The sequence below is a fragment of the Podarcis pityusensis genome, assembly GCF_964106645.2.
Source record: "Podarcis pityusensis genome assembly, chromosome: 4".
NCBI classification, from domain to species: domain Eukaryota; kingdom Metazoa; phylum Chordata; class Lepidosauria; order Squamata; family Lacertidae; genus Podarcis; species Podarcis pityusensis.
This window is the reverse complement of record NC_138027.1, coordinates 73311567-73336901: the sequence shown is the minus strand read 5'-3', so window position 1 is coordinate 73336901 and position 25335 is coordinate 73311567. Positions and strand designations below refer to the sequence as shown.

General features: G+C 42.2%; 1 protein-coding gene and 1 long non-coding RNA gene across 6 annotated transcripts in view; one reads left to right on the top strand and one right to left on the bottom strand.

Annotated features, from left to right (window-relative positions):
* LOC308474908 overlaps nt 1-25335 on the top strand; it is a 306542-nt gene that overhangs the window by 182180 nt on the left and 99027 nt on the right. The gene's annotated exons all lie outside the window — the stretch shown is intronic.
* HERC2 (HECT and RLD domain containing E3 ubiquitin protein ligase 2) overlaps nt 1-25335 on the bottom strand; it is a 96297-nt gene that overhangs the window by 61112 nt on the left and 9850 nt on the right. For 3 of the 5 annotated variants that reach the window (XM_081001271.1, XM_081001275.1, XM_081001272.1), the window contains exons 5-27: nt 18513-18732; nt 18065-18165; nt 17011-17167; nt 16114-16224; nt 15757-15928; nt 15384-15557; nt 14454-14642; nt 11753-11904; nt 10484-10641; nt 10261-10374; nt 9653-9904; nt 8998-9191; nt 8570-8770; nt 7792-8020; nt 7540-7664; nt 5968-6146; nt 4990-5174; nt 4614-4769; nt 4340-4525; nt 3943-4113; nt 3745-3848; nt 2880-3030; nt 1043-1257 (exon numbers count right to left, since the gene is read on the bottom strand). In XM_081001271.1, coding sequence (XP_080857397.1) covers nt 1043-1257; nt 2880-3030; nt 3745-3848; nt 3943-4113; nt 4340-4525; nt 4614-4769; nt 4990-5174; nt 5968-6146; nt 7540-7664; nt 7792-8020; nt 8570-8770; nt 8998-9191; nt 9653-9904; nt 10261-10374; nt 10484-10641; nt 11753-11904; nt 14454-14642; nt 15384-15557; nt 15757-15928; nt 16114-16224; nt 17011-17167; nt 18065-18165; nt 18513-18732 — 3896 coding nt within the window. The remainder of the gene's footprint in view (nt 1-1042; nt 1258-2879; nt 3031-3744; nt 3849-3942; nt 4114-4339; nt 4526-4613; nt 4770-4989; nt 5175-5967; nt 6147-7539; nt 7665-7791; nt 8021-8569; nt 8771-8997; nt 9192-9652; nt 9905-10260; nt 10375-10483; nt 10642-11752; nt 11905-14453; nt 14643-15383; nt 15558-15756; nt 15929-16113; nt 16225-17010; nt 17168-18064; nt 18166-18512; nt 18733-25335) is intronic. The other 2 variants (XM_081001274.1, XM_081001273.1) reach the window with 2 other exon arrangements.

Here is a 25335-nt window from a genome sequence, read left to right as displayed (position 1 = left end):
TTCTCCATCTGTGGGAAATCCACAATCCATTTTTCCTCGCCCAAAACATGCCACACTGGTAACCAATGAGGATAAAAAGATACTGCATTCCTTCATATAATACACAAAGACACCGAACATAAGGAAAAAGTGGCAGCTAGATGAACAGCGTACTTCATATTTCACACATGGTTTTATTTATGTTATTCGGCAGAATTTTGCAGAGGTGGTTGGTTTGGTGTTGTTGGTTTTTTTAAGAAGGCAGATGCTATTTTCCTGGCATACTCAGAAGAGAAAGGGTTTGGGGGTGGGAGGGAGGAGAGATGAATGAGAGCTGCTGCAGTAACTCCAACACCCTCAATGAGTAGTATGGATCAAGGCAACAATCAGCAAAACTAAAAGCAGCCGCCAGCCAAAAAGAGAACTGAAAAATGCCCTGAGGAGAAATAGGAAAAAGAAAAACCCAACCAGAGGCATCAGGCCTTTTATACGATTTGCTACACATACACTATTTGAATTATTCAGGTGTTCCTATTTCTATTAGCAAGGTAACACTTTGCCCTGTTATGATTTATTGACAAGGAGGCCAGGAACTACTCAGCTCACAATGCAGAGAGAGGTAACAAAAATCTGTATAAGCAGGAGTGGAAAATCATGCCTTCCCCTGAGATTGTTGGATTCCCATAAGCCTCAGCCAGCAAAGCCAACTGTCAGTGATAATGGCAGCTAAATAACAACTGGAGGGCTTCAGGCTCCCCATCTCTGGTTAATAAAAAATAGTGAGAGTCAAATGTTCCCAAATACAAAGTCCACTGCCGGTTGATAAAGTGACCCAATGAGCTCTTGCCTTGGGGCCCTGGACAGGAGTACAGAGGTCAACTGCATAATAATCCCTGGTATTCCTATAAACTAAGAGACTCAAGGTTCCCAGCTGCCAAGAATCCCACTGACCATTTCACTACCTAGAGTGAGATAATCCATCCAACTTTGTCTACTTAGAGGGCTATGGCTACTGGGAAGGTTAGGAAGCATCAGCCTATGTCTTCAAACGGTGCACTGTTACCTTCACTGTGTGGTCCTGGATGTTGTTGTCTGCAATCGCTTGCAAAAATGGCTGTGAGTGGTCACTCAAGGTCAGTCGATGGGAATACAGCTTTGATTTGTTGGGGGTGGTATTGCCAGGAGAGCTGCAGTGGTCTTCATCCTTCTCCTCGTTGTAACTGTAATGTATTTGACTGGTTTGCAAGCCTCCAGAGAAAATAGAAGACTTCAACCATTCTACAAGAAGAACAGAAATACATTAAAATAGTGTGTTACAAGCATACTTTTTAAGGGAATAGTTTGAAAGGAATAGGAGGACATTGAAGCACATTGCTTTTGCAGTAATTCTTCTGCTTAAGAAAAGAGGATTCAGTGGTCTACCCTGAAGTTATAGGCAATATTTGATGCATGTATGTTTTAAAGGATTCCTTCAGAAACAGTTTTGTGAAAGCTCCCTTTTTGCCTCAAATAATTTAAAAATAATTAATTCCAGATACTAAACAAGAAAAATAGTTAACCCATCTAGATCAATAAAATCTCCTCCAACTGGCAGTGCGCTCCAGTCTTGGGCAGCAGGTCTTTTCCCTACTACCTGAACGTAAGTTTTATTGAAAACAGAAATGCTAAAAACTGAACTGGGACCTTTTGCAAGCAAAGCAAATGCATTACTGAGCTTCAGCCACACCTTGATATAGTTCATCTTAATCAATAGATGTAATTTAGCCCCATATTTCCAACAAATTTTAGCACATTATTTTACTCCACCTTGAGCATAAAAAGTGGCACACAAAATTTAAAATACAATAAAAGCAAACTATCATTTTTAAAAATGTTAAGACAGCAGCAATGCACATCAAACTGTACTCTAACTAAGCTACTTTTGGGGATCAGACACCTGTTATTTCATTATTCAGCCTTGCCCATGCATTTACTCATGCATGGAAAGCAATAATTTCTCCCAAGTCAGACCATCTGCCAGTTTTGAAACAAAGTAGTATACTAACAGTTTATGGAAGAATTATCCTTCTCCAAGATTGTTTGCTTCTTGCTTTCACTTCATTACGTAAGTACATAACTTGTTGCACATACACAGAGTTCTATCCAAAAAAATACTGAACTGAATTATGCTTCGAATAGAAATTGTTTTGCAGCTTTACATACTGGCCCACAAAAATGATGGGCAAGTTGTGTTATAAAGGCTGCAATCCTATAAACACTTACCCCAGAGTAAGTTCCACTGAACTCAGTGGGGCTTATTTTTGAGTAAGCATGCATATCAGCGGTTTTCAACCAGTGTTCAATGGCACTCTGAATGACGGCCTTGAATGATGGTCAGGGGTGCCACAGGCAACACTGGCCTCTGTCCCTCTTTCTTTGCCTCCCTCCTCTGATGCCCTCTTGCATCTCTGCCTCCCCAAGGCTTGCACAGCTGTTTATTGCAGCAGCCCTGGCTATAAGCTTCTCAGGCAAATGAGGCCTCTGGGGGGCACCTCTCTTTGGGACGGGGTGGGGGGCAGCTCAGAGACCAGGGAGGGCTGCAGCAGCTGTCCGGACAACTCCTAAGGAGAGGGGAGAGGAGACTAAAGGAACACTCCACAAGGAAGGGTGCTCAAAAAAAGGTGAGAGATTGCCAGCTCTGCAGGCAAGGGGTGAAGTAACTGGGCTCCTGAGCCCCACAGGGGTGCTGCAGAAAGAATGTAGTTGTTCCAAGGAGCCATGGACTCAAAAAGGTTGAAAACCTCTGATGTACAGCATTAAATCACTCACTGTGGTTAGAGGGTTAACATTAAAACATGGACCTATGAGCACATCCTCAATTTCATATTAGTTACATTTAATTGGAATAAAGATATTCTTACTGGCACATTCAACCTCCACAGGAGAAAGGGGTGTACTCATTGCCAGATATGAAGCATGCAGACCAAGAAGCAGCCCTAAATTTCTTTCAGTGTCTATGAGAGGCGATGATAGACTACCAGTATCTGGCGTAGTAATCACTTCTTGGTCAGGCTAGAACAAAAAAAAGAAAAGAACAAAAGAGCTGTGATATCATACTGAACGACAGATTTAAAGACTGATACCAAATTTCCCGATCCATGGAAAAAAAAAAACCTCTTCATAATCAAGTGATGTGCAGCTACTTGAAGAGTTTTGAGTTTAACAAAAACATCATCAGGAACCTGGACATGGTATTCAATTGTAATGTGCGAGAGACACAGGAAGGGCAAAGGACTGGAAGGGATCCAACCACAGAGAAAGACTAATAACTGTCCTACCCCACAGTCACAGCTGAACGCTAGAAATGTAGCTCTGCTGTCTTTGTACAGGCCTATGAGGGAAATCAACGAGCAGCTTGGGAAAGGCTGAGGTGGGGGGTGTCTTTCCTTTCTTAAAAACTAAGGAAAAAAAACAGACCTCAACATCAGGAATTCATAAAAACTGGATAGGTTGTCTAATCACAAAGGTAATTAATTAAGAGCAGTACTATTTTTCTAGAAAAAGAGGTGCCGGAACTCACCATGAACTCTTCCCTTGTTCTCTTATAATGGAAATGGCGCCCACCTGAGAGGTGCCAGAACTGAGTTCCGGTGAGTTCCGGCTGAAAAAAAGCCCTGATTAAGAGTGTGTAGGTGTAAAGACCCTGCCTCAAGCAACAGGAGGAACACAATTCCACCTGGCGGTGTCCTTTGTGCCCGCTAGCAGTTGTTTGGAAAACCCTCTTACCTCCATATATTGGCCGACACAGAAGGCATGCATCGATTCTCTTGTATCCTCGAATTGCAGAGCTGCTTCCAAAGCTACGACTGGGTCCTCTCCAGCAAACTGAGCTAAAAGAAACCAGGGAACAAACTGTTAAAGGAGGCAACCGAACAAGATAGGACTCTGTTTGGTATATGTTTTGTTAGCAAAGTGACATCTCACCGAGTATACTGCTTCCTGTTAAGGACTGGGTTTGGAAATCCTTTATATCGTACACTTTGCCATCAATCACTGTCCAGAAGCCGCCATCTTTATTGTGGTTCTCCAAGTCGGCTTTCCGTATTAGTGTCACTTCCTCGTTGTTCCTGCAATTCTGTCCTGTAAAAAATGAACCTAACAGGTGAAAAAAATACATGTTATTGCTATGGTTCACAACCAAAAGGTCCAACCAAAAGAGTGAGGATTCGAAGAGCAAGGAAAATACTACATAATTGTGTGACCTGTCCAAAGTGGTTTTTGTGCCAAGACAAAGCTTTTGAAGCCTACCTGCAAAGACAAGCTAGGAGCTCTGCTAGAAAGATCCAGCAAGTATTCTAAACGTTTGCAAGGAAGAACATACCCATTATTCCTGGCCAAGCCAAGTCTTCATTGTCATCTCTCTCTTTACCAGGAGCTAAATGGTTGAATCTGTCCAAATGCTCTAGTAGACCAGCCAGCAAAGGAATCGCACCGGCTTCTTGGATGAGCCCAGCATTCTTACTGAGAAGAAGTACTATAGATACGACCAACTCTGGAAGGAGGACACCTAAGGGGAAATAGAGACGTTCAGCAAAACTCTGGAAGCGTTAACCCTGTAGACAGGCTCCAAAACAAAGGACAAGACGAGTCAGTACCTGTTAGGTCTCCATCTACAATGCGAGATACTTCTGCAAAATGCCTGTGACTGGTGGATGCAATGCTAGTAGCTACAGGCAGTATGTCTCCAATATGTGTACACAAAAGGGCTGTGTATTTCTTCAACAGAGAACCAACTCCTAAAAGCTCAGGACCTGTCAGAAAATAAAAGAACCATTTTATTTTTAAATATCATAAGCAACATCTGGAAAGTCAAAACCTGAAAAAGGCTTGTTATTATTAACTATTAAAGCATTTAAATACAGCTAATTTGCAGAGTGAAGTAGCAATTTGAAAAGGCTATTTAACACAGTTTTTAAACGGACGTCAACAGCATACTAGCAATAGCCATTAAAAAAAAGAAGTACTACTTACTGTATGTATTCGGGATCTGGCCAACACTATCGCCTGGATACAGCTTACTCACAAGCAAACGCTGAAAACGCAGCAGCAAGTCTAGAGAAGCCGACCTCTCTTTATTGTAATGTTCATGATCTAAGCAGGAAGAAATACGGCGAGCCACATCTTTCAGTTTAGCTATCGTCTGGGAAGCAATGTTCCTGATGGGAATAATGTTTTAAAGAAGGTTTTAAAAGACATCTTGAATGAACAGGCAACAACTAACTAGGCATGAACTAAAATTTTGTTATGATTCTTGGGAGTCAGGAAGCTCATGCATTTTGACTGGCTACGTTGGCACCATGACAGTCTCAGAAGAGCAATTTGTTTCGTATTCCAAAAAATGAAGATTATCTATTTTTCTACATCATCCCCAGTTCCATCGGTGTTGACAAAATAAGCTGCTGTAAAAGAAGTACTATGCTGAAGTGTTGGGCAATATGATATTCTTACTTAAATCTACTGCATTAATGTAGGATATGTGTTCTTAGGTATAAAATAGTATCAAACTAGAAAATATAAAGCACACTGGCCAAAAGCCAAAAAGCTACTTTAGGTATGCTTAAGGGCTTGGCTATTCTCAGAACAGTTCTTCCATTTTAAAATGGCTAACCCTGATACCATATTACAATCTGCTTTTGAAAATCCTCTCTGTTTCAAAAGCAGCAAGAAAACTGTCCATGCGGTTTTGCCACTCAAAATGGCAGGCTAGCACATACTCCCTTAAATATGTGCTCACAAATGTGTCTGCTGTTTCTCCGTGCTAAGTTTCTTATACCTTGATTATTACCACACAGTAAACATTTTTTTAAAAAAAAGAATAAAAAAGACTGCCCAGGAACAAAAAAGCAGCATAGGAGGAAACAGAGAACAGAGGTTTTCTATTTTGTTTTTTAAAAGAATAAAATGTGGAAAGGGGTAATGATTCAGTAAACAGCCTTGCTGAAAAGCTACCTTAGCAATTGCTGAATTAGCTGAACCAGAGGTAAGCTCTGCTTTCCTGCAGATTCATAGATCCCAGTATTAATGAGGTCTTTGTCCAATGGTGTTCTACTCCTGTGAAGTGTTGATGCATTTGCCTCCTGTTCATCAATTTCTTTTTCTTTCTGGGCTTCTTTTTTTGCCTCTATATCCTACAAAATGAAAAGTTGAAAGTGAAACCAGCAAACATTCTATACTGTAGCTGAAATGATTGGGAGTCATGACCGCTAAAAAAAGACACAGAATGTTCTGCCACGTAAGCCTGAATTAATGGCATTCCTGCACACTACAGTATATTCTATTGGATTTTTCCTTCTGCAGTAAAGTTAGCAGTCCGGCACTGGTATTGGGACCACGTGGCTGGTTCATGGAACAGAAAGCAATAGAGACTGCACTGGAAATAATTTGAGTAGAATGAACAGCTGAACCCAACGACACAAAAATAATGAATAAGTTGCTGCTAAAAGAATCCTGAACCCATGTAGGTTGGATAAATGTGGAAATGAAAGCATCAGGCACAAAGGAACTATTTGTCATTGAAAAGATGCTGTCCCATCTTTTCCCATCACCAGTGGCGTAGCGTGGGTTGTCAGCACCCGGGGCAAGGCAAGTAATTTGCGCCCCCTAGCCCGTGGAGGGTGAGTGAGCCAGGTAGGGGCAGAGAGCTGCGAGTGCGAGCGCCCCCCCCCCAGATGTTGCGCCCGGTGCGGCCGGCCCCCCCTGCACCCCCACGCTACGCCACTGCCCATCACTTTCTCAAAGTGAACTATATGGACGTAATGGAGAAACTTGTCCAAAAAGATAGCTGCATTAATTTCTTCATCTGAAGAATGATGGCTATGGTTTTATAAGCCACACATTTCTCAATATCAACAAGAGGTGTGAAAATGGAAAACAGCCTTCCACTATAGGGCAACATCAACTATCCAGGCCATAAGAAGTTAAGATTTTCAGAATTACTGATCTACTATCCATGTTTTTTGTTATTATTATTATTATTATTATTAGTCATCATGACCAAGTTCTTCTATTCAGGAAGAAAGCAGCAGGATAGAGCTGAGATGCCATTTCCCTCCTCACAAGACACAGCAATGCCAGTGATATTTTCATAGATTTCAAAGCAGCTACAGAAGAGGCTTTGCTATGTGTAATATGCAGCTATTACATGGCTATTACCCTCATGCACAAGTCTAAACTTTTGAGGGCTTGAGGCACCAAATTCTAGGCAGGGTCAGACCACACAGAGACAACTCTACACAGACTACTCTTAAACAAAAAGTTACAAGTGATACAGTTACCTCTGGATATTTTCAATCAATAGAAAAGAAAGGTTGATCTGGAATGACACAGCCAGCTTTCTAATCTACTACATGAAATGCCCACCTACTTACGCAGTCTTTTCTAATCCTTTCAAAACAAAATAAATATTCACATTTATATTACAACCGTTAAACAAAGAACAGGGGCTTGTTTGAAACTAACTGGTTTCCAACAGTAATCTTTTCCATTTCATCAGAATGTACAAGTTGTACAAAGTAAGCATACCTGGATTTCTGCAGTGATCGCAGCATTCAGTGCCGACTCAAGACCCCCATCGGCCATTAAGCTTCCAACCAGAAGATCAATCATGAATCTACGGCCTGGACTTACATTTGTTTCATTCCCTGAAACTAAACATTGACAGAACTCTTACTTGAATAGAATGTCAACACACACATACACATGCACATGAGGGAGCACAAAACGGCTTAGGCAACATCTTCCTTCCCCACCCACATGACCATGCACAAAACGTACCTGCACTGGGTAGTAGCGCCGAAAGAGCCCTCGCTCGTTCCTCAGCTGTTGGCAGCAACACAGACCACCCACTTTGCAACACTGCTTGGGCAGCTGTCTGAACGGTGTTGAGCACACCTGCATTACTTGCTAAAGTCACTACTGTCTGCTTCAAGCTGTTGAGTAAGACACTGCCCAATCCCAAACCAAGACATTCTGGGTCCACTTGGTGGCTGATTGCAGCATGAAGCTGAAAGACAAAACACAGAGAGGCTTCTTTATCAGTGATAAAGCTGAAACCCATTCAGGGAGGAACGAAATAGTATTCTGAAGCATTTTCTATTTCCAAGTTTCATACGCTTGCTGAAGCACCACAGTTTGGCAGCACCAAATATATATTTCCTTCGTCTGTAAAAGTTACTTAGCAAACAAAAGCAAAATATCTCCAAACTGTCCAGTAAGGCATGGTAAAGCAAACGTAGTGTTATCCTTGAGCTATGCAGATCTAGGTTCAGCTTCCAATCCCAGCTCAGTAATAAATTCCCTGGCTGAACATAGACTCACTGCTAATTAAACTGCAGTTTGCAGAAAGGAAAACTGGAGTAACAACCAACGCTTTCTGATTTGATCAGCACTGCAAAGTATTTGGCAAATTACAGGGGTTGTTGTTTTTTCCTAACAAATGAATCAACAGTCAACACAAAATACAATGGCCATTGCACTTTTAAAAGTCAATGTGATCCGCACAATTGTTTCAGATTTTGTAATTTCAGTCTTAGTTCAGCAACCATTAAGATACCTGAAGTCTCAGAAGGTTCAGAGTAGCCACAGCCATACATTCTTTCTCTTGTGGAGGGGGCCAGTCCGAAGTGCCATCCATTCCTTCCGTCACTTGTCTCAGTAAGAGATCCAGTTGTTCGAATGTCATTGGGCAAACATCTACCACAAAAGGCACTCGTAAACCGATAGACCATTCAGAACAAGATGACCAAGCAAAGCTCTAGAAGGAAATACAAAAAGATATGCAGCAATGTTACACTTAAGACCAAGCGGGGGGGGGGGGGGGCTAGAATTAAAGGCAAATAGTAACTGAGAAGAGAAACTGCATCACAATCAAGGATTCCCACTCTAATGGGAATATCTAAAGATATTTTTATATTTTTATATTTTATGTTATATTTTTATATATCTAAAGATATATAAAAAACCAGTAAAATTGAAGCCTACCTGGGCTGGCCCACAAGCGATGCCAACAATGTGCTTAGAATCTAGTCCAGGAAGAGCAGTAGGCTCAGGTTTAGTGATCCTCAGGGTATCAAAATGCTGGCACTGATCATTGCTTCCCCAGCTATATACTTCACTGTCTTCTGTGAGTGCTAAACAGTGGGTGGATCCAGCTGCTACATCTATTACTTTTTTTCCTGGGGGGTGGGGGAGGAAACACACATACAGATAATGAGAAAGATCAGTGTTGCAGCCGCATCTGAAAGCCTGGCTAGAAGAGGAGAGCTCTCTCTTTAGCAATGTCTACAAAACAAGAAATCAGCAAGGGATGGTGGTGTTTGTTGCACCAATAACCAAAATTTCCAAGTTTCTCCCTTTTTAAAAAATTAAGTTAACGTAAGGGCAGCCCTTCTCAATCAGGTCAAAAGCCTACCTAGTCCAGGATTCTGTTCTCACAGAAGCCAATCAAATGCCAGCAAGAAGCCCACAAGACAATGTGGTGTAGTGCTTCAAGCGCAGGCCTAGGATCTGGGAGACCAAGGTTCAAATATTAAAAATATTTTCCCCACCAATTTGCACGGAATGGGTGCTAACCTCATCATTTTCTCAAAATTACAATATTCTAGTTAACACGGCTGGTAGTTGCCTCTTCACCTACCTTGCAAACCTTCAAGCAGTTTGGGATATCGAACATGTTCCTCTGTTCCATGCCCAAGCCTCTGATTGTCACCCTTTCCCCAAGAGTAGACCTGCCCGTCTTTCGTAAGCGCAACGGAAAACTGGCTCCCACAGCGAACTTTGACAACATCCAAATCTTGAAGTTTTTCTATCAGTTTTGGAGTTTTGCAACCATCGCTGCCGCCTCTCCCCAGCTTCCCATAATCTCCATCGCCCCAAGACCACACCTGACCTGGAAAAGTAGATTGCATTAGACATAACAACAGCTTTGTATCTTGAGACCATGAGCCGTAACAAAATAAACATACCGGGGGGGGGGGGGGGAATAAAAAACAGAAATAATCTACCCAGATAGACAGCTAGAAATTAATACTGCACACCTGGCTTCACAATATTCTGAGAATAGAGATAATTAATCTGGCACCCATTGTGCATATTTGGCTAACAATTTTATTAACAGTTGGGCACACAGTTCAAGCTAGCACACAAAGCCAAATGGAAACAGGAAAGAGACACATGGCTTCCCAAATAGCCCACGTGTAACTAAAAGCTGGCAAGGCTAATGATGCTATTGGTTGTTCCACTAACCATTTTCAGTCACAGCCAGAGTCTGAGCATCGCCACTCCCACAAGAGACATCAATGACTTTCAGTCCTTTCAGCCCAGTAACCAACATTGGGATCGTTTGGTCTTCACTGGAGCCTTTGGAACAAAATAAAAATTAGATGCTTCTGTGCTAGTTATATACCAAGACAGGTTTAAACCTTGGGACTTCACAACTTAAACAATTTAAAGAAAGAAGAGCACATACCATGACCTAGTCTGCCATAGTTTCCTCGCCCCCATGTGTACAACTCTCCTTCAGCAGTGATGGCAGCACTATAGGTACTTCCACAGGCAATGTGTACAACATGCTTTCCAGCTTGCTTCCCAGACAAAGCAGAAATCATCTTCGGTTCTTCTAAAGGTCTGTGGGGAAGGGGGGGGGCAGGAAAGCATTGAAAGTCATTATTGTAAGAAGGCAATATATACTATGTACGCAAGTGCCAGGTATAGAAAAATCAACCCACCCCCAATTTACAGTGACGTCTGAACCAGGCCACTGAGATGCCCAGACAAATGGGCCAATGGCCCTATTTTGGCTTTAGAAGCTAAGACATAAACAAGTCTCGTGCTTGCATAGGGAGTCTCTTTTCCTTCCTTAGCACGAGACGTTTCGCTCCAGAAGATTTCAGTTAAACATAGTTTCCCATTATGTCTGAACCAAGAAACTATAGTACCTGGGTTCAGAACAGGCAAGGATTCTAGCTTGTTCCAAACCCAGGAAGCATCATTTCATGGATTGGATGTAACAGAAAAACACAATTGACTGAAGACTCCTGAGATTAAACACAGTGTGCAGAGAAGAGAGCAAGTTTTAAAGTGAGGAGACCAAATTCAAATTCCTACTCAATCTTGGGCCAGTCACTCAGTCTCAGCCTAAAATACCTCACAGAGTTGATATGAAAATAAAAGGGTGGGGGACCTCATGTACACTGCTTTGAGCTTCATGGAGAAAAGGCAGAATAGAAATATAATTAACCAATATTGAGGAAGGAAGGAAGGAAGGAAGGAAGGAAGGAAGGAAGGAAGGAAGGAAGCCAAAGGTAGTATCAGAACAACCCATGAATGCAGAACTATCAAGCTGAAATATCAACTGAGCCATCAAAATCACTTAGTCATACACATACACACACATTCACTCACTCTCTGTCTGGCTAGCTGTCTTCCAGACTGTTACCTCTTCTCTACAAAGAAAATAGAAATTTGACAGCTACTGGATTATTGAGCCATTCAAAATGAAGGCTTCCTGGTAAGTCTACTGTAGATCAATATGCATCAGAACCACAAAAGAAAGAGACAGCTGCAATTTAGCATGCTCAATACAGAAAAGACATGGGGAAAGGGGTGATGGGGGGGAACCCAAGTAAAATGAAGTTTTAAAAGGATTGCCACCCAATTCACAGCAGAAACAGAACAAATATCCTACTCTATTTTATTTCATTATGCATATAAGTCACCATTATTCTAGGATACTTACACAGTGTCTCCATGGCCGAGTCGCCCACCATCTCCACACCCCCAAGAGAAAACTTCACCACTTGCTGCCAGAGCAAGGTAGTGGTGGCCGTCTGAATGTGCGGCAATCTTGACAATGTTTCTAGAAGCAAGACTCTGCACCAGCTGAGGTCCCTATGAAGTTCAACAACAACCAAACACACATGTTATGACTTACAGAAAAATGGAAGCAAACAGATGAGCATTAAGAAAATTTATACAAATAAGTTATAGGTCATATCTTTTTTGGTGTTTTGTTTTTTTAGAAAATGAGTTTCAATTGAATTAATAAGGCGAGAAGTTTCAATAGCTGAATGTTCTGAGAAACTATTATATTTAGAAACCTTAAGATCCAAACTCTTCTTGATGTCAAGACATCAAGAAGAGGTGGCAAGAATACACAGAGGAATTATACCAGAAAGATATGGATGGCTCGTACACAGTGTGGTTGCTGACCTTGAGCCAGACATCCTGGAGAGTGAAGTCAAATGGGCCTTAGAAAGCACTGCAAATAACAAGGCCAGTGGAAGTGATGGTATTCCAGCTGAACTATTTAAAATTTTAAAAGATGATGTTGTTAAGGTGTTACACTCAATATGCCAGCAAGTTTGGAAAACTCAGCAGTGGCCAGAGGATTGGAGAAGATCAGTCTACATCCCAATCCCAAAGAAGGGCGGTGCCAAAGAATGCTCCAACTACCGCACAATTGCACTCATTTCACACGCTAGAAAGTTATGCTTAAAATTCTACAAGGAAGGCTCAAGCAGTATATGGACTGAGAACTCCCAGAAGTGCAAGCTGGATTTAGAAGAGGCAGAGGAACCAGAGACCAAATTGCAAACATGCGCTGGATTATGGAGAAAGCTAGAGAGTTCCAGAAAGACATCTACTTTTGCTTCATTGACTATGCAAAAGCCTTTGACTGTGTCGACCACAGCAAACTATGGCAAGTTCTTAAAGAAATGGGAGTGCCTGATCACCTCATCTGTCTCCTGAGAAATCTCTATGTGGGACAAGAAGCTACAGTTAGAACTGGATATGGAACAACTGATTGGTTCAAAATTGGGAAAGGAGTACGGCAAGGCTATATATTGTCTCCCTGCTTATTTAACTTATATGCAGAATTCATCATGCGAAAGGCTGGGCTGGATGAATCCCAAGCCGGAATTAAGATTGCCGGAAGAAATATCAACAACCTCAGATACGCAGATGACACAACCTTGATGGCAGAAAGTGAGGAGGAATTAAAGAACCTTTTAATAAGGGTGAAAGAGGAGAGCGCAAAACATGGTCTGAAGCTCAACATCAAAAAAACGAAGATCATGGCCACTGGGCCCATCACCTCCTAGCAAATAGAAGGGGAAGAAATGGAGGCAGTGAGAGATTTTACTTTCTTGGGCTCCATGATCACTGCAGATGGTGACAGCAGTCACGAAATTAAAAGACGCCTGCTCCTTGGGAGAAAGGCGATGGCAAACCTAGACAGCATCTTAAAAAGCAGAGACATCACCTTGCCAACAAAGGTCCGTATCGTTAAAGCCATGGTTTTCCCAGTAGTGATGTATGGAAGTGAGAGCTGGACCATAAAGAAGGCTGATCGCCGAAGAATTGATGCTTTTGAATTATGGTGTTGGAGGAGACTCTTGAGAGTCCCATGGACTGCAAGAAGATCAAACCTCTCCATTCTTAAGGAAATCAGCCCTGAGTGCTCACTGGAAGGACAGATCATGAAGCTGAGGCTCCAATACTTTGGCCACCTCATGAGAAGAGAAGACTCCCTGGAAAAGACCCTGATGTTGGGAAAGATTGAGGGCACAAGGAGAAGGGGACGACAGAGGACGAGATGGTTGGACAGTGTTCTTGAAGCTACAAACATGAGTCTGACCAAACTGCGGGAGACAGTGGAAGACAGAAGTGCCTGGCGTGCTCTGGTCCATGGGGTCACGAAGAGTCGGGCACGACTAAACGACTAAACAACAACAAGAAGATCCAAACTACATGGGAAATCCATGAACCCAAGCCTCAAACTGGATCAGGATTGCACCACTGGGGAATACTGTTTGTTCAGTTAAAAAAAATTAAAATCTTCTTTCCCTCTGAACTGCTTCCCCTATTTCACACCTGCTATTCACCACTAATGAGAAGACGGGTATGTAGAATAGTGCATCTTTGATCCTTCCCATAGCTAAGAGCAGAGTACTGGCAACAGCAGGAGGGTTTACATAACTGGAAAGTGAAGGAGAAGGTCACACCTCCTTCTCTCCCCTATTGGGAGTTCCCACAGCTGCTTTTTTACAAATAATGCATGAAGGTAATAAATAAATAATAGTAATAATAATGGTATTAGTAATAATGTACACTTCTTCCATATCGTGTCAAGCTTGGAAGGAAGAAAACACATCCACTGATCAAAATCAGCTTTGCAAAAGGCATTTCATATACTCAATTACAAAGGCAGAAATGATACAGTGTCCAGGAAACAGTTCAGGGCAGTATTCATTAACACCAGAAATGAAACAATGGAGTTTCTTTAAAAACAGATACGAATACTGCATTGCCAGGCAAACTGAAAAAAGGAGATTTTGCTATCATGAGCTCCATCATACCTGCAACAAGAACATTACTTTATTAGCTACAAGTTAATTTTTAAAAAATAAATTAGGAAGTAATCAGAAGTCACCTACCAGTGTATCACTATTGTATGCTTGTGTGTAAACACGTCCATTTCTAGATAAGATTAAGAAGCGCTTTTCTGCGCAAGCAACTTGCATCACTCCAAGATTGGCAAGTCCTTCGCACTGAATTGGACCACTCACGTTGGCATAATATTTCCATCCTATTAAACCCCACGCAATAACTTCTTGCAAAGAGCCCTGGAAAGCAAGTCATAATTTAAGAACTTTTATCAAACATCTGTCTAAACTTAGAATCTCTAGAAATTACAGTGCTTCAACTAATTTTTCAATTGGCTCCAGATTTATGGACTCAAAGCTACCTAAAGAAAACAGAGAATGTAAGTAAATATGGTTTTGTTTTTTAAAGGTGGTGAAAGCTTTGGAACAACAGAAAAATAGGTTTAAAGTTCTTGCATTGTGTTATTTCAATTTAATTGCTTTAAATGTACTTCACAATAGTATTTTACTCTCTGGAAATTGGTATGCACATTTCAAAACTTGATGTCAGTGGCTGACAAAGTTAAGTTACAAGGCGCCATATTTGACTGCTTTGTCTATCTATTAGGATTTGGAAGGGAAGCAGGCAGAGATTCAACCCATATTTCAGCACCTCTAAGCCTTTGCAATGCCATCCCTCATCCACTCTAGTCCCTCAACCTTCTCCAGAAAACTATGAGACCCTCCAGTGCAGAACAATCAGCAGCAGAACAAGAAATTCAAGGAGCTCTCTATGCTGTGTGACAAACTGATTTGGAAACTACAAAAGCAGGTTCTGGCAGCAGAAGCCAGGTGCTCAAAGCAAAAAATGTCACTGGGCTAAACTGAGCCCTCTGAATGAGCATAAGCACCTCTTGAGATCCCAATCAGATTTGTTAAGTTCTAATTTACCAGTTAACTTTATCGAAAGAAAGCTGTTAGTAGACAGCATATGCAAGTTACCTTATGCGATGTTGGAGAACTGCACTGTGGAGGCATACAGGGAGTAGCCAGGCGGTCTAAGTGAGCCATAATCACAACTGCCGTTTGCCTTAAATCAATGGCCAGCTCATTGTCCTGTGGCAATATTAGATACCTTAAGAAGTTTTCGTTTGGACTCAACGGGTAGGACAGCATCTAGAGCAAAAAAAATGAAAAGTCAGCTGAATAGCTCAGTTGGCTAGAGTGTGGTGCTGATAACGCCAAGGCTGCAGGTTCGATCCCCGAGAAGGAAAGCTACATAAATACGTTCCCTTAACATCAATTAAATATTGTTCCACGTTGAACGGCTCTGGGTGTGCAGACTCACAGGCTAACTCATCATAAAGGTACATACCTGAAGCTCTTCTTCGGTATTGCTGATCTCTTTATTGCAAATGATGCTCTGAAACCTTTGCAGCAAAGGAAGGAGGGGGGCACTGGTTCCCTGCGCTGATCGCTCATTATCCGTTTCCCGTGTACCACTGTCCCAGAGTTGGAGCAATAGCATGACAGCAGACAACATTTGGCTGAGAAGGGGGGAAATGACCAAAGTTGGAAATGTTGTAGAAGAAACCTCACATTGCTACCATTGTCACCTTGCTCCTATTTCACGAAGAACTCCCCACTGCTACCAAATTTTAACAATGATGAAATAAAGACTGTAGTGTTGATGTAACTTATGAACAGATTTTGAACTAATGAACTTACTCACCTTAGTGTGCCTCTCTGGACAGCCAATTCTAGTAGAATAGCAAGTGCTAAGTGCTGGTCTTGCAACGGAATGTTTCCAGATCCTTTTGTCCCTGGAGCTCCATGGATGTCCCTAATTTAAAAGCGGAAAAATTTAAAAGGCAAATATTCCAATATATGAAAGTAAAAAACCAGTTTGTATTCCGTGCTTTGACAGAAGACACCTTTCACAACATAATTAAGTGACTTCGCTGATTTTATTCTTCCCCAGTTTAGAGAAAGGGCCATAGCTCAGGCCACGGAGCACATGCAGCAAACCCCAGGTTCAATCCTGGCATTCATCAGGTACCAAAGGGAAATATCCTTCTTCAAAACCGCTGCCTGTCAGTGTAGGCAATACTGAATCAGATGGATTAAAGGTCTGATTTGATGTAAGGCAGGTTTTTTTTTTTCATTCCTCCATTACTAATTTCTTTATAGGCAAACTTTAAATGCAGCAAGGCTATTACTCCACACTGACCTGCATTTAGATATATATATGAATAAGCCAAGGATACGCCATTTAAAAAAGAAAGAAATATAAGGCAGAGTTCATATTCACCGTATTGCCATTTCAAGACATTAAAAAAGTGATGCCCAAATGCTTAACTCTAGTTTCCTTATAGGTCATAGAGATCATAGAACTGTAGAGTTGGAAGGGATCCCGAGGATCATCTAGTCCAACCTCCAGCAATGCAGGAATATGCAGCAGTCCCATACAGGGACTGAACCTACAACCTTGGAGTTATCAGCATCATGCTCAAACCAACTGAGCTTTCTAGATATTCAAGAAAAGAACACAGGAACTATTGTTCAGTATGAAACTTTGAACGCGGCTTAAAAAAAAAAAAGTTCAAGCACTCTTTAGAGAAAGACTTACCCAGTAACAACAGACCTTAGAAATTTGGTTGCTCGTTCCACAACTTCCAGCCATACAGATGATACGGTTCCTTCATCAAAGAGAGATGCTTCTGGCAAGGCTCGTAGGGCATCAAGGGATTCTTGTAGCAGTTCACTGCAAAGATCTGCATCCTCACCTAACAACATTAGCCATGTTAGGGTGTTTCATAGTACAGTGCAATTCAGGTTAATGGCAATCCCTCACAACTGATCTAAACATACACAGTGGAAATCCAGACCATAAATTGAATTGCCACATCATTGATATAACCCTGCATCTATAAAACAGAAGTAATAGAAGCCTTCTTTCCGGGAAGCTGAGAGAATGAAGATCACCCACAAACCACTTTGCAAAAAAGGCTAAGGAGCCAAAGTAACCAGTTCTGCATATGCAAGGCTTGTGCTTGTCAAAGCAGAACTGTAGCTCAATGGTAGAGCTTCTACTCCGCATGCATAAGGTCCCAGGTTCAATTGCCAGCATGTGTGGGCCGGGCTGGGAGCAAACCCCGTCTGAAACACTGGAAAGCTGCTGCTAAACAACACTGAGCTAGATGGATCACTGGTCAATTTTAAGTCCGCTTCCTCTGTTCCTATACTCATTCTGCAACTTGAGAGATGTCCCCAAACCCACTGGTAGAGGAAGAGGAGTGCAGGGGGAGCGCACCACCCCTGGCAGCGCGATCCCATTGTGGCTGCCCCCTAGGCGGGGTGCCCCGCCCCCAGAAAGCGCGCCAGCCCTTCCCCTGCCTGCATTCCACCCCCCGGTGCCGGAGCATGAAGCTCCGCCACTGCCCAAACCATGAGTGTGCACAACTTCTCAAGTAGTCATCGTTCGGTGTCTGCTAATGAGAATGAACTTAACTGGAGGTAAATCTGATTCAACACAATGGAAATTACTCTGAGTAGATGACAGACAGACAGAGATAGATAGATAGATAGACAGATATCCCTGAAAAATACCTAAATGCAACACAACAGTTAGATGGCAAAATGTTTACCAGCCTAATAAGATATACAGCGTCTTCCAACAATACCTGATCTCCAAGCTCTCCGAAGGAATGCAAAGGCAAATGAAAGGGCAGCTCTGGATCCTACCCGGGCAAGACCTTCTACACCTTTGCCTACAGGTCTGGGACTGTAACCAACAAAAAGATGATTAGAGAATAATGTACCTCTTGCTTAAACTAAGCGTCATACAAATATTCTTCAAAATGTTAACACCAGAAATCAATCCTGACTACCCCAAAATATCCAAACAGGGCACTAACATCTTTGGTATACGGCTAGGAAACTGCCGCTCTACCACTCTGAACCAATTTGGTTTCACAGTTGCATAACGCATTAATATTCTTGTCCATACAAAAATAAAGATTATAAGCAGCTGATATTTCCCCACACTGAGGAACCAAAACTGTAGCGAAATAGTAACCAGTATGTGACGGGGAAAGGCAGGGGAAGAGATTTCTTTGAGAAAGACACTACCTTTTCTTGTCCACTGCAGGCAGGGGAATATTGCTGCTCTTCCACTTAACCTTGACATTCTCCTGAAGAACAGTCCTATTTAATGCAATAAAATAGCGCTCTAAGATAACAAGCCTCTGTTTCAGCTTCAGAGCAGAGAGTGTGGTGGTGGCTGTTTTCTTGGCTAGAGCTTGCTGCTCCTTCACAAGTACATAAAGGCACTCTTTCAGCTCATTCGCATCTAGAAGAATCAGAAGAACTATATTACTCATCTGAAACATTCGGCATGATGCATACAACTGTTTGATGGCAAGGGAAAGAAATAATACACCCTCCATTTTAGGAACAGCAATATTTCACATTTGATGTACAATGCAGTACAATATACAGCCAAGATTCTGAAAGGGCACATACTTAATTGTTTTCATTTATATCCTACATTTCTTCCAGCAAGGTATAGCACAGGAAGTTATGGGGCTTTTTTCATTCAGGCACTGGCCAGATGCAAACCTGCTTAGCTTCAGCATCTGCCTTCATTAAATAGTACCATGCATGAAATACTACTCACTCCTTATAAAAAAGGATTACACACATCTCAAGAGAACGTTTCAATAGGACTCCATGTGTATTTCAGAATATGTGAGTAGATGTTGCATGACTTACTTGACATGCTCTCCCCAATTAATCTTAATCGTAGGTACTGAACGCCTGGATGAGTCAGGTATAGTAACTGCCTTTCATATTAGCTAATTTTTTTCCCATCTAGACAAATTAAGAAGTGTATTTTAATAGCTCCTATGGACACCAAACACACTAGAGGTCTGCTCCCCATTAGTGACAAGCAATCCACTCAAGCTATAAGGATATCTGGCAGGCTCAAAGTACCAGAAAAACCACTACACAAGAACAAAAGCAAATTGTTTTGTTTGATTATCATTTTTATGCTTTCCCCAATCTAGTACGGCTTGTTGATCTGCAGCGTTCAGGTACTTCAAACCCAGTAAAGGTGGTTTGCGAAACACGTGCCATAGCGGTTCTTACTAATTTAACTAGAACATTAATCATTTTAGCAAGGCAAGGAATGAGACTTGGCCACTTACAAGCAAGCTGCAGTACATATGTGCCCCCTCTCCCACCTCAGAGTAATTGAGCCAAACAGCACTGGCTGGGTAGGCAGACATATGGGCCTGATTCCCTGCCACAGCCAGCAAGGACTTGCCATCTGCTCTCGAGGTGTCCCATAAGCAACTACTTGCTTTGTATCTTGCAGCACCCATGGCCACTTGTGAGAAAATTTGCTTGTTCTTTTAAAGGGGTTGCTAAAGGAAAGCTGTTTACCACTTCCAAGAAGTCATTTAGTGTGTTCACATTTATATTTTCTCTGCCCTGAATGGGATATTTGAGCTACTCTTTGAGAAGGAGGGACAAGAGGGCATACAGGCGGCCAGGACGCCAACACATGATGGGTGAGTGCAATTTTACCATCAAGGCTGCTGCCATTTCAAATCTTTGTGCTGTAGCAAGCTGTAACAGCAAAGTTGGCCCTACTTCAAGTGGTATAATTTGAAACAAAAATAGGTCCAAATGGCATTTATATCAATTCCCAGGTGCTCTTCAATGTAGATACTGAATGACTGATCAATTTCAATTCAGCAATGACACACACAGTAAATCCTTAAGACTAGACCTTTCTCATTTCACTTATGATTTCTGTTTGTGACCATCTCCTCCAGCATTCAAGCACTCTAAAAAAACACACAGCAGGGTTTTTTTATCACTGGCAGACACTAAAAGACACTGCTTATGTGGGGACAATAAGCATTACTTGCATTTTATATGCCGATGTTAATTATCTTAAGTTCTCTGTTACTTAAAAGGCAACTCTAAAAAGCTGCAGAACAGAGTCCAAGATTGTAGACTACACAAACATATTCATAATTTAAGTTTAAACCTGAAGACGTTACGGAAAAGAAACCAGAGGGGACTCGTCATTTATATATGAAGGCCAGCTCTCCCATCACCACCCCGGTTCTTAAGAAATAAATTAAAGAGAGGCAGGAGCTTCTGTTTCATTTAGTTTGACCCCAGAAGCACTTGCTATTGGAAAAACATTAAACATCATTTTAGTTAATCCTGACCAACTGATCCATATTTTGGAAAAACTCCACACCTCAAAATATTAGTCTAGAACAGTTACATGATTCATTTGAAGCTAAAAATGGCTCATTGAACAATTAAAACTGCTTCTCTTGCAACTTTAAATATAGCTCTTCAGATTACACAAATTATGTTTCCAGGGGGAATTTCCAGTCATGCTGATTGAGTTCTCTACCAAAATTTGTCAAGTGACTAAAGGACTTTTATCTCATTGTTCAGCACCCAAGACTTATGCAATGCCGCTCATATTTCCTATCTTGTGAAATGAAGCAAACTATTCAATGTCAATTTATGCAGTGGAACCCCTTGCGACAGGATTTTTCTGCTCAAGTCACTTTCAATTTGTCCTTTCCACTGCTGTGTTTAGGTATAGACTGTCTTTTTACAACCGTGGCCCCAAAAACGAAACCAGAATTGTATACTCAGAATTATTAGCAGTCACACTGACTGCAATGTGCTGTAATCCAGATTCCTGGATTCCAAGACACATGACTGAGCTTAATGGAAAGTACAAGATAAGGTGTGAGGCATCCACACTGAAACCAGATCAGGAAGAACATGAGATTTTCCTTGAATTTAGCATAGTAAACATTAAAACTGATGCAAGTCCTTTGTAAGGGACATTTCAAAACATCCAGTGAAATTTAACTGTGTGACTGCATGAAAGAACAGAGCCAGTTTATTTGTTGCTGTAGCCATAGCATCAGCAGACTTTATTTTGTAAACAGAATCCCAAGGGAACAGAGTGCAGCACATGGCCTTCTGCATGTCAGTGTTTCATAACAGTTGATTCCTGTCCGGTATCAGCAGCAGGCCTGGTTTTGCTCCAAATCTACTGCGAGCAGCCCAGCTATATCAGGATTGACTCGCCTTGCCCCCTCAAAAAAAAATTTAAAAAACCTAACCACTTGCAGTATATACTGAAAACATAGCTGCAAACGCCAGTCTCTACTCTCATGATTTTAGGAGCTATTTACAAGAGGTTGCTTCCTACTACGTCATATTCAGAGTAAACCAATTGAAATCAATAGATTAATGCAATCCCATTGATTTCCAAAGGTCTGCTCAAAGTATGACAAATCAGGCAGACCCTACCTGAAGTATTACCAACCATTTTCCAGGTCACTAAAGACCATCAAAGAGATGCATGTTTCTTAGCTAAAGCAGGCATATCACTCCAGCATGGAGAACTATCACTGCATTAAAACCCAGGCAAAAGTCTTAGACTTGTGTTGGTCAACCTTGGGTCCACAGAAGTTGCTCAGTTTTACATGCCCAGCCAACTTAGACAATAGTCAGGCATGATGGGAGTTGTGATCCAACACCTGGGTACTCAAGACTGAAGAACACTGCCTTAGACCTGTCTGAGAATTCAAATGCAGGTCAATTCAATGTAGTGGGCATCACCTGGCATACTATAGACACCAAGTGCTACCTACTATTGTTACTCAAGAGCTCGATTCAGCTGGCACTCTGCACATGCTTTTCCCTTCAGTCAACTGGGGACTCTGCAATGAGGACAGACACTTTGCAACCAAGCTAGCAACCCTTGGTTGCCCTCACTGAAAACAATTTACTTGTACTCATGGGATTGAAAGGTGCCTCCCCCTAAATCCTATCTGGAGGGTCAGGGCAACCTCCAGAACAGTATACAAGGGGAGAAAAGGGGAGATCACTAAAAATCAGGCATGCAGACATGCTTCCACTGACAGAACAATCTCCTTAGTGCTATGATGAATTCCATCCAATATTTTCAAAGCAGAGCTGCATAAACATCACAAGTGAAGCCGCCTCCACATTTGTTTTAGGAAGTGAAGAAAATGGACTGGTCCGCACCACTGCAACCTAATAATTGCTGACTCAAAGTTCCTGTGTGGTACACACAGGATGCCAAGCTCAAAAGTGAACCCTTCAAAAGTGAACAGCAATTCAATTTATTTTCAGTTAGTTGCAAAAAAAAAAAAAAAAAAAAAAAAAGCCCAACCTAGCAAGCAACCAAAGATGTGAGACAAAAAATTACTAAGTATGTCATTTTTTATATGTTAGAAGAGGTTCTACACAACCACTGGCAGAAAAGCTGATGTATAAACTGAAGCAGGTTAAGGGTCAAACCAAATTGGATAAATTTATGCCCGTCTGGTACAATTTCATCACCTATGTTAGCAAGAGACAACAACAGAGAGCCACCCACACAGCATGACTCCATCTGGAACACTTAATTCATGCTTATGCATACAAGAGATAGACTACAACCTCCAGTTATTTGAATACTGTTTTATATTTATTTTTGTCTGGTTATTGAGATTATGTAAAAAAAAATTTTTTTTTAAAGGTTCTACATAATTGATTTCTTGTCTACCACAGGATGCAACTAGACATAACGTGGGGTACCTGGGAGCAGGACCTTCTGCAGTTGTTTTTTTTAAAGTTGATCTCAGCCTCTACCAAACCTCTACATTACGTTGTTGTAGCCCTGGTTATTTTGGCTTGAAGAAGCATCGACCAGTTGCTCTAGCAATATGGAGGAGCATCTCACTTGTTACTGCCAGGATACAAAATTTGGCCCTCTTCCCAGCGAAGTGAGATCGGCCCTACAACCTAGCTAAAGCCCAGAGTACAACGTGCCCATTTCCTAGCAACAGAGCACAAAAAATTACATAAATAGCCACTGTATTGGTGGGTTTGGACTTTTAAATGGCAATGATGAGAACCGGATAATTTCACTTCAACATAATGTATTTGTATTGAATACTTTAATTGATGTGCTTTGTCATACTAGAATCATTTACGGTAGTCATACCTACCTCTGACATCAGATTAGTAATTTCTTTTTTTAAAAAAAACTATGTATCCTATTCCTGGGTGTCAGAGCTGCTTCCAGATCCTAGCTCACAGAGGATCACGCTAGCCAGCGATCATTAAATAAAAGTCTTTATTGAGTTACAGTTTCCATTCTCAATCTGCTGCGTGCAACTCTACGTCTCATGGTTAGATCGGCGAAGCTCCGTCTGAGTCTCCGCCCCTTGTACACCAACTTAATATCCTAGCCCTGCTCCACCTTTTCCGCCTGACTGTTCTTCTCTGGGTCCCTCTGCCCCCCGGGGTCTCTTCCTTCCGGGATTCTTCTGACGCCGACCCCCCGGACCCTCCTGTCTCCTTGCGCCGGGCTTTAGGACCTGGCTCCCTTTCCGGGCTGCCTACTGCGCCACCTTCCTGTGCATTTGAACTTGGCGCGCGCGCCAAACCTTCCACCTTCCGTCTGACCGTTTCTTCGCTCCCCGATGGAGGTGTGGCCACTCCTGACTCGTGCCCTCCCCCCTGTTGTGAGCTGCCAGCGCTTGATCCCTGGCGCCCTTCTTCTTCCCTGCTCTCTGGCGGTGACGCTGGTCCCGATTTCCAACTGCTCCCCTCTGAGTCCCCTCTGGCTCTATCTTCCTGGGGTGTCCCCCTAGGCTCCCCCCTTGCCCTGGCCACTGGTGCTCCTTTCTGTGAATATTCTGATTCACTGGAAAGACTCGGAGATCTCGGGTCGTCGTCATCACTCATCTTTTCTTCTGCCTCCTCCCCCTCGCTCTCTGTTTCCTCCCTTGCCCTTGCCTCTGCTCCTGAACCCCTGACACTGGGCAAGATAAAATAATACAATAATTTAATTGGGAAAATAATACCGTTTAATTCATAAATTTGTTCTTAAAAGGTAAAGGTACCCCCTGACCTTTAGGTCCAGTCGCAGACGACTCTGGGGTTGCGGCGCTCATCTCGCTCTATAGGCCGATGGAGCCAGGGTTTGTCCGCAGACAGCTTCTGAGTCATGTGGCCAGCATGACTAAGCCACTTCTGGCGAAATCAGAGCAGCGCACAGAAACGCCGTTTACCTTCCCACTGGAGTGGTACCTATTTATCTACTTGCACTTTGACGTGCTTTCGAACTGCTAGGTAGGCAGGAGCAGGGACCGAGCAACGGGAGCTCACCCCATCATGGGGATTCGAACTGCCGACCTACCGATCGGCAAGCCCTAGGCTCTGTGGTTTAGACCACAGCACCACCCACATCCCAGATTTGTTCTGAGTGACCATGTATTTATACATAAGCTGTTTTTAACTGGGATCCCAATTCTAAAAACATTTACTTGACCCCACTGGTTGTAGTAGAAATTGTAGCCCCAATCTACTGAATATAGGCTACAACCTAGGGACCTTCCAGAAAAATTGCTTCAAGGTAGCCTTAAAATATTTCAATTACAGCTGGTATGCTAATTGCTTACAATGCCTTCATAGGACTACTTTGTTAAAATGGGGCACTTACCGTGATTTCCTGACAGTATTTGTTTTGTTTGGCAACAGGAAGACACCAAAATACTATGTAGCCAAAAGAAAGCCCACTTCTATCCTGTCAAATCGAAGACTTCATGAGCTGCTGTGTTGCAACACTAGCAACAAAACCTGCATTTTATTAATTAACAAAACCAATTCTGACTATGTAGCCATGTACCGAGAATTTTATCTCCACTGTACTGTCCATTAAATCCTGCAGAGAAGTAAAACACTGAGCCCAAACCCATTTTTGTCATTTCATCAGGTAGCAAGGGCTTTTCCCAAAACTGTCATTGTTCAACTACTATTAATGGCTACTTGGACACCACAAAACTGAGCACAAAATAATATCTGCTGCTAGTACTACTCCTTCAAA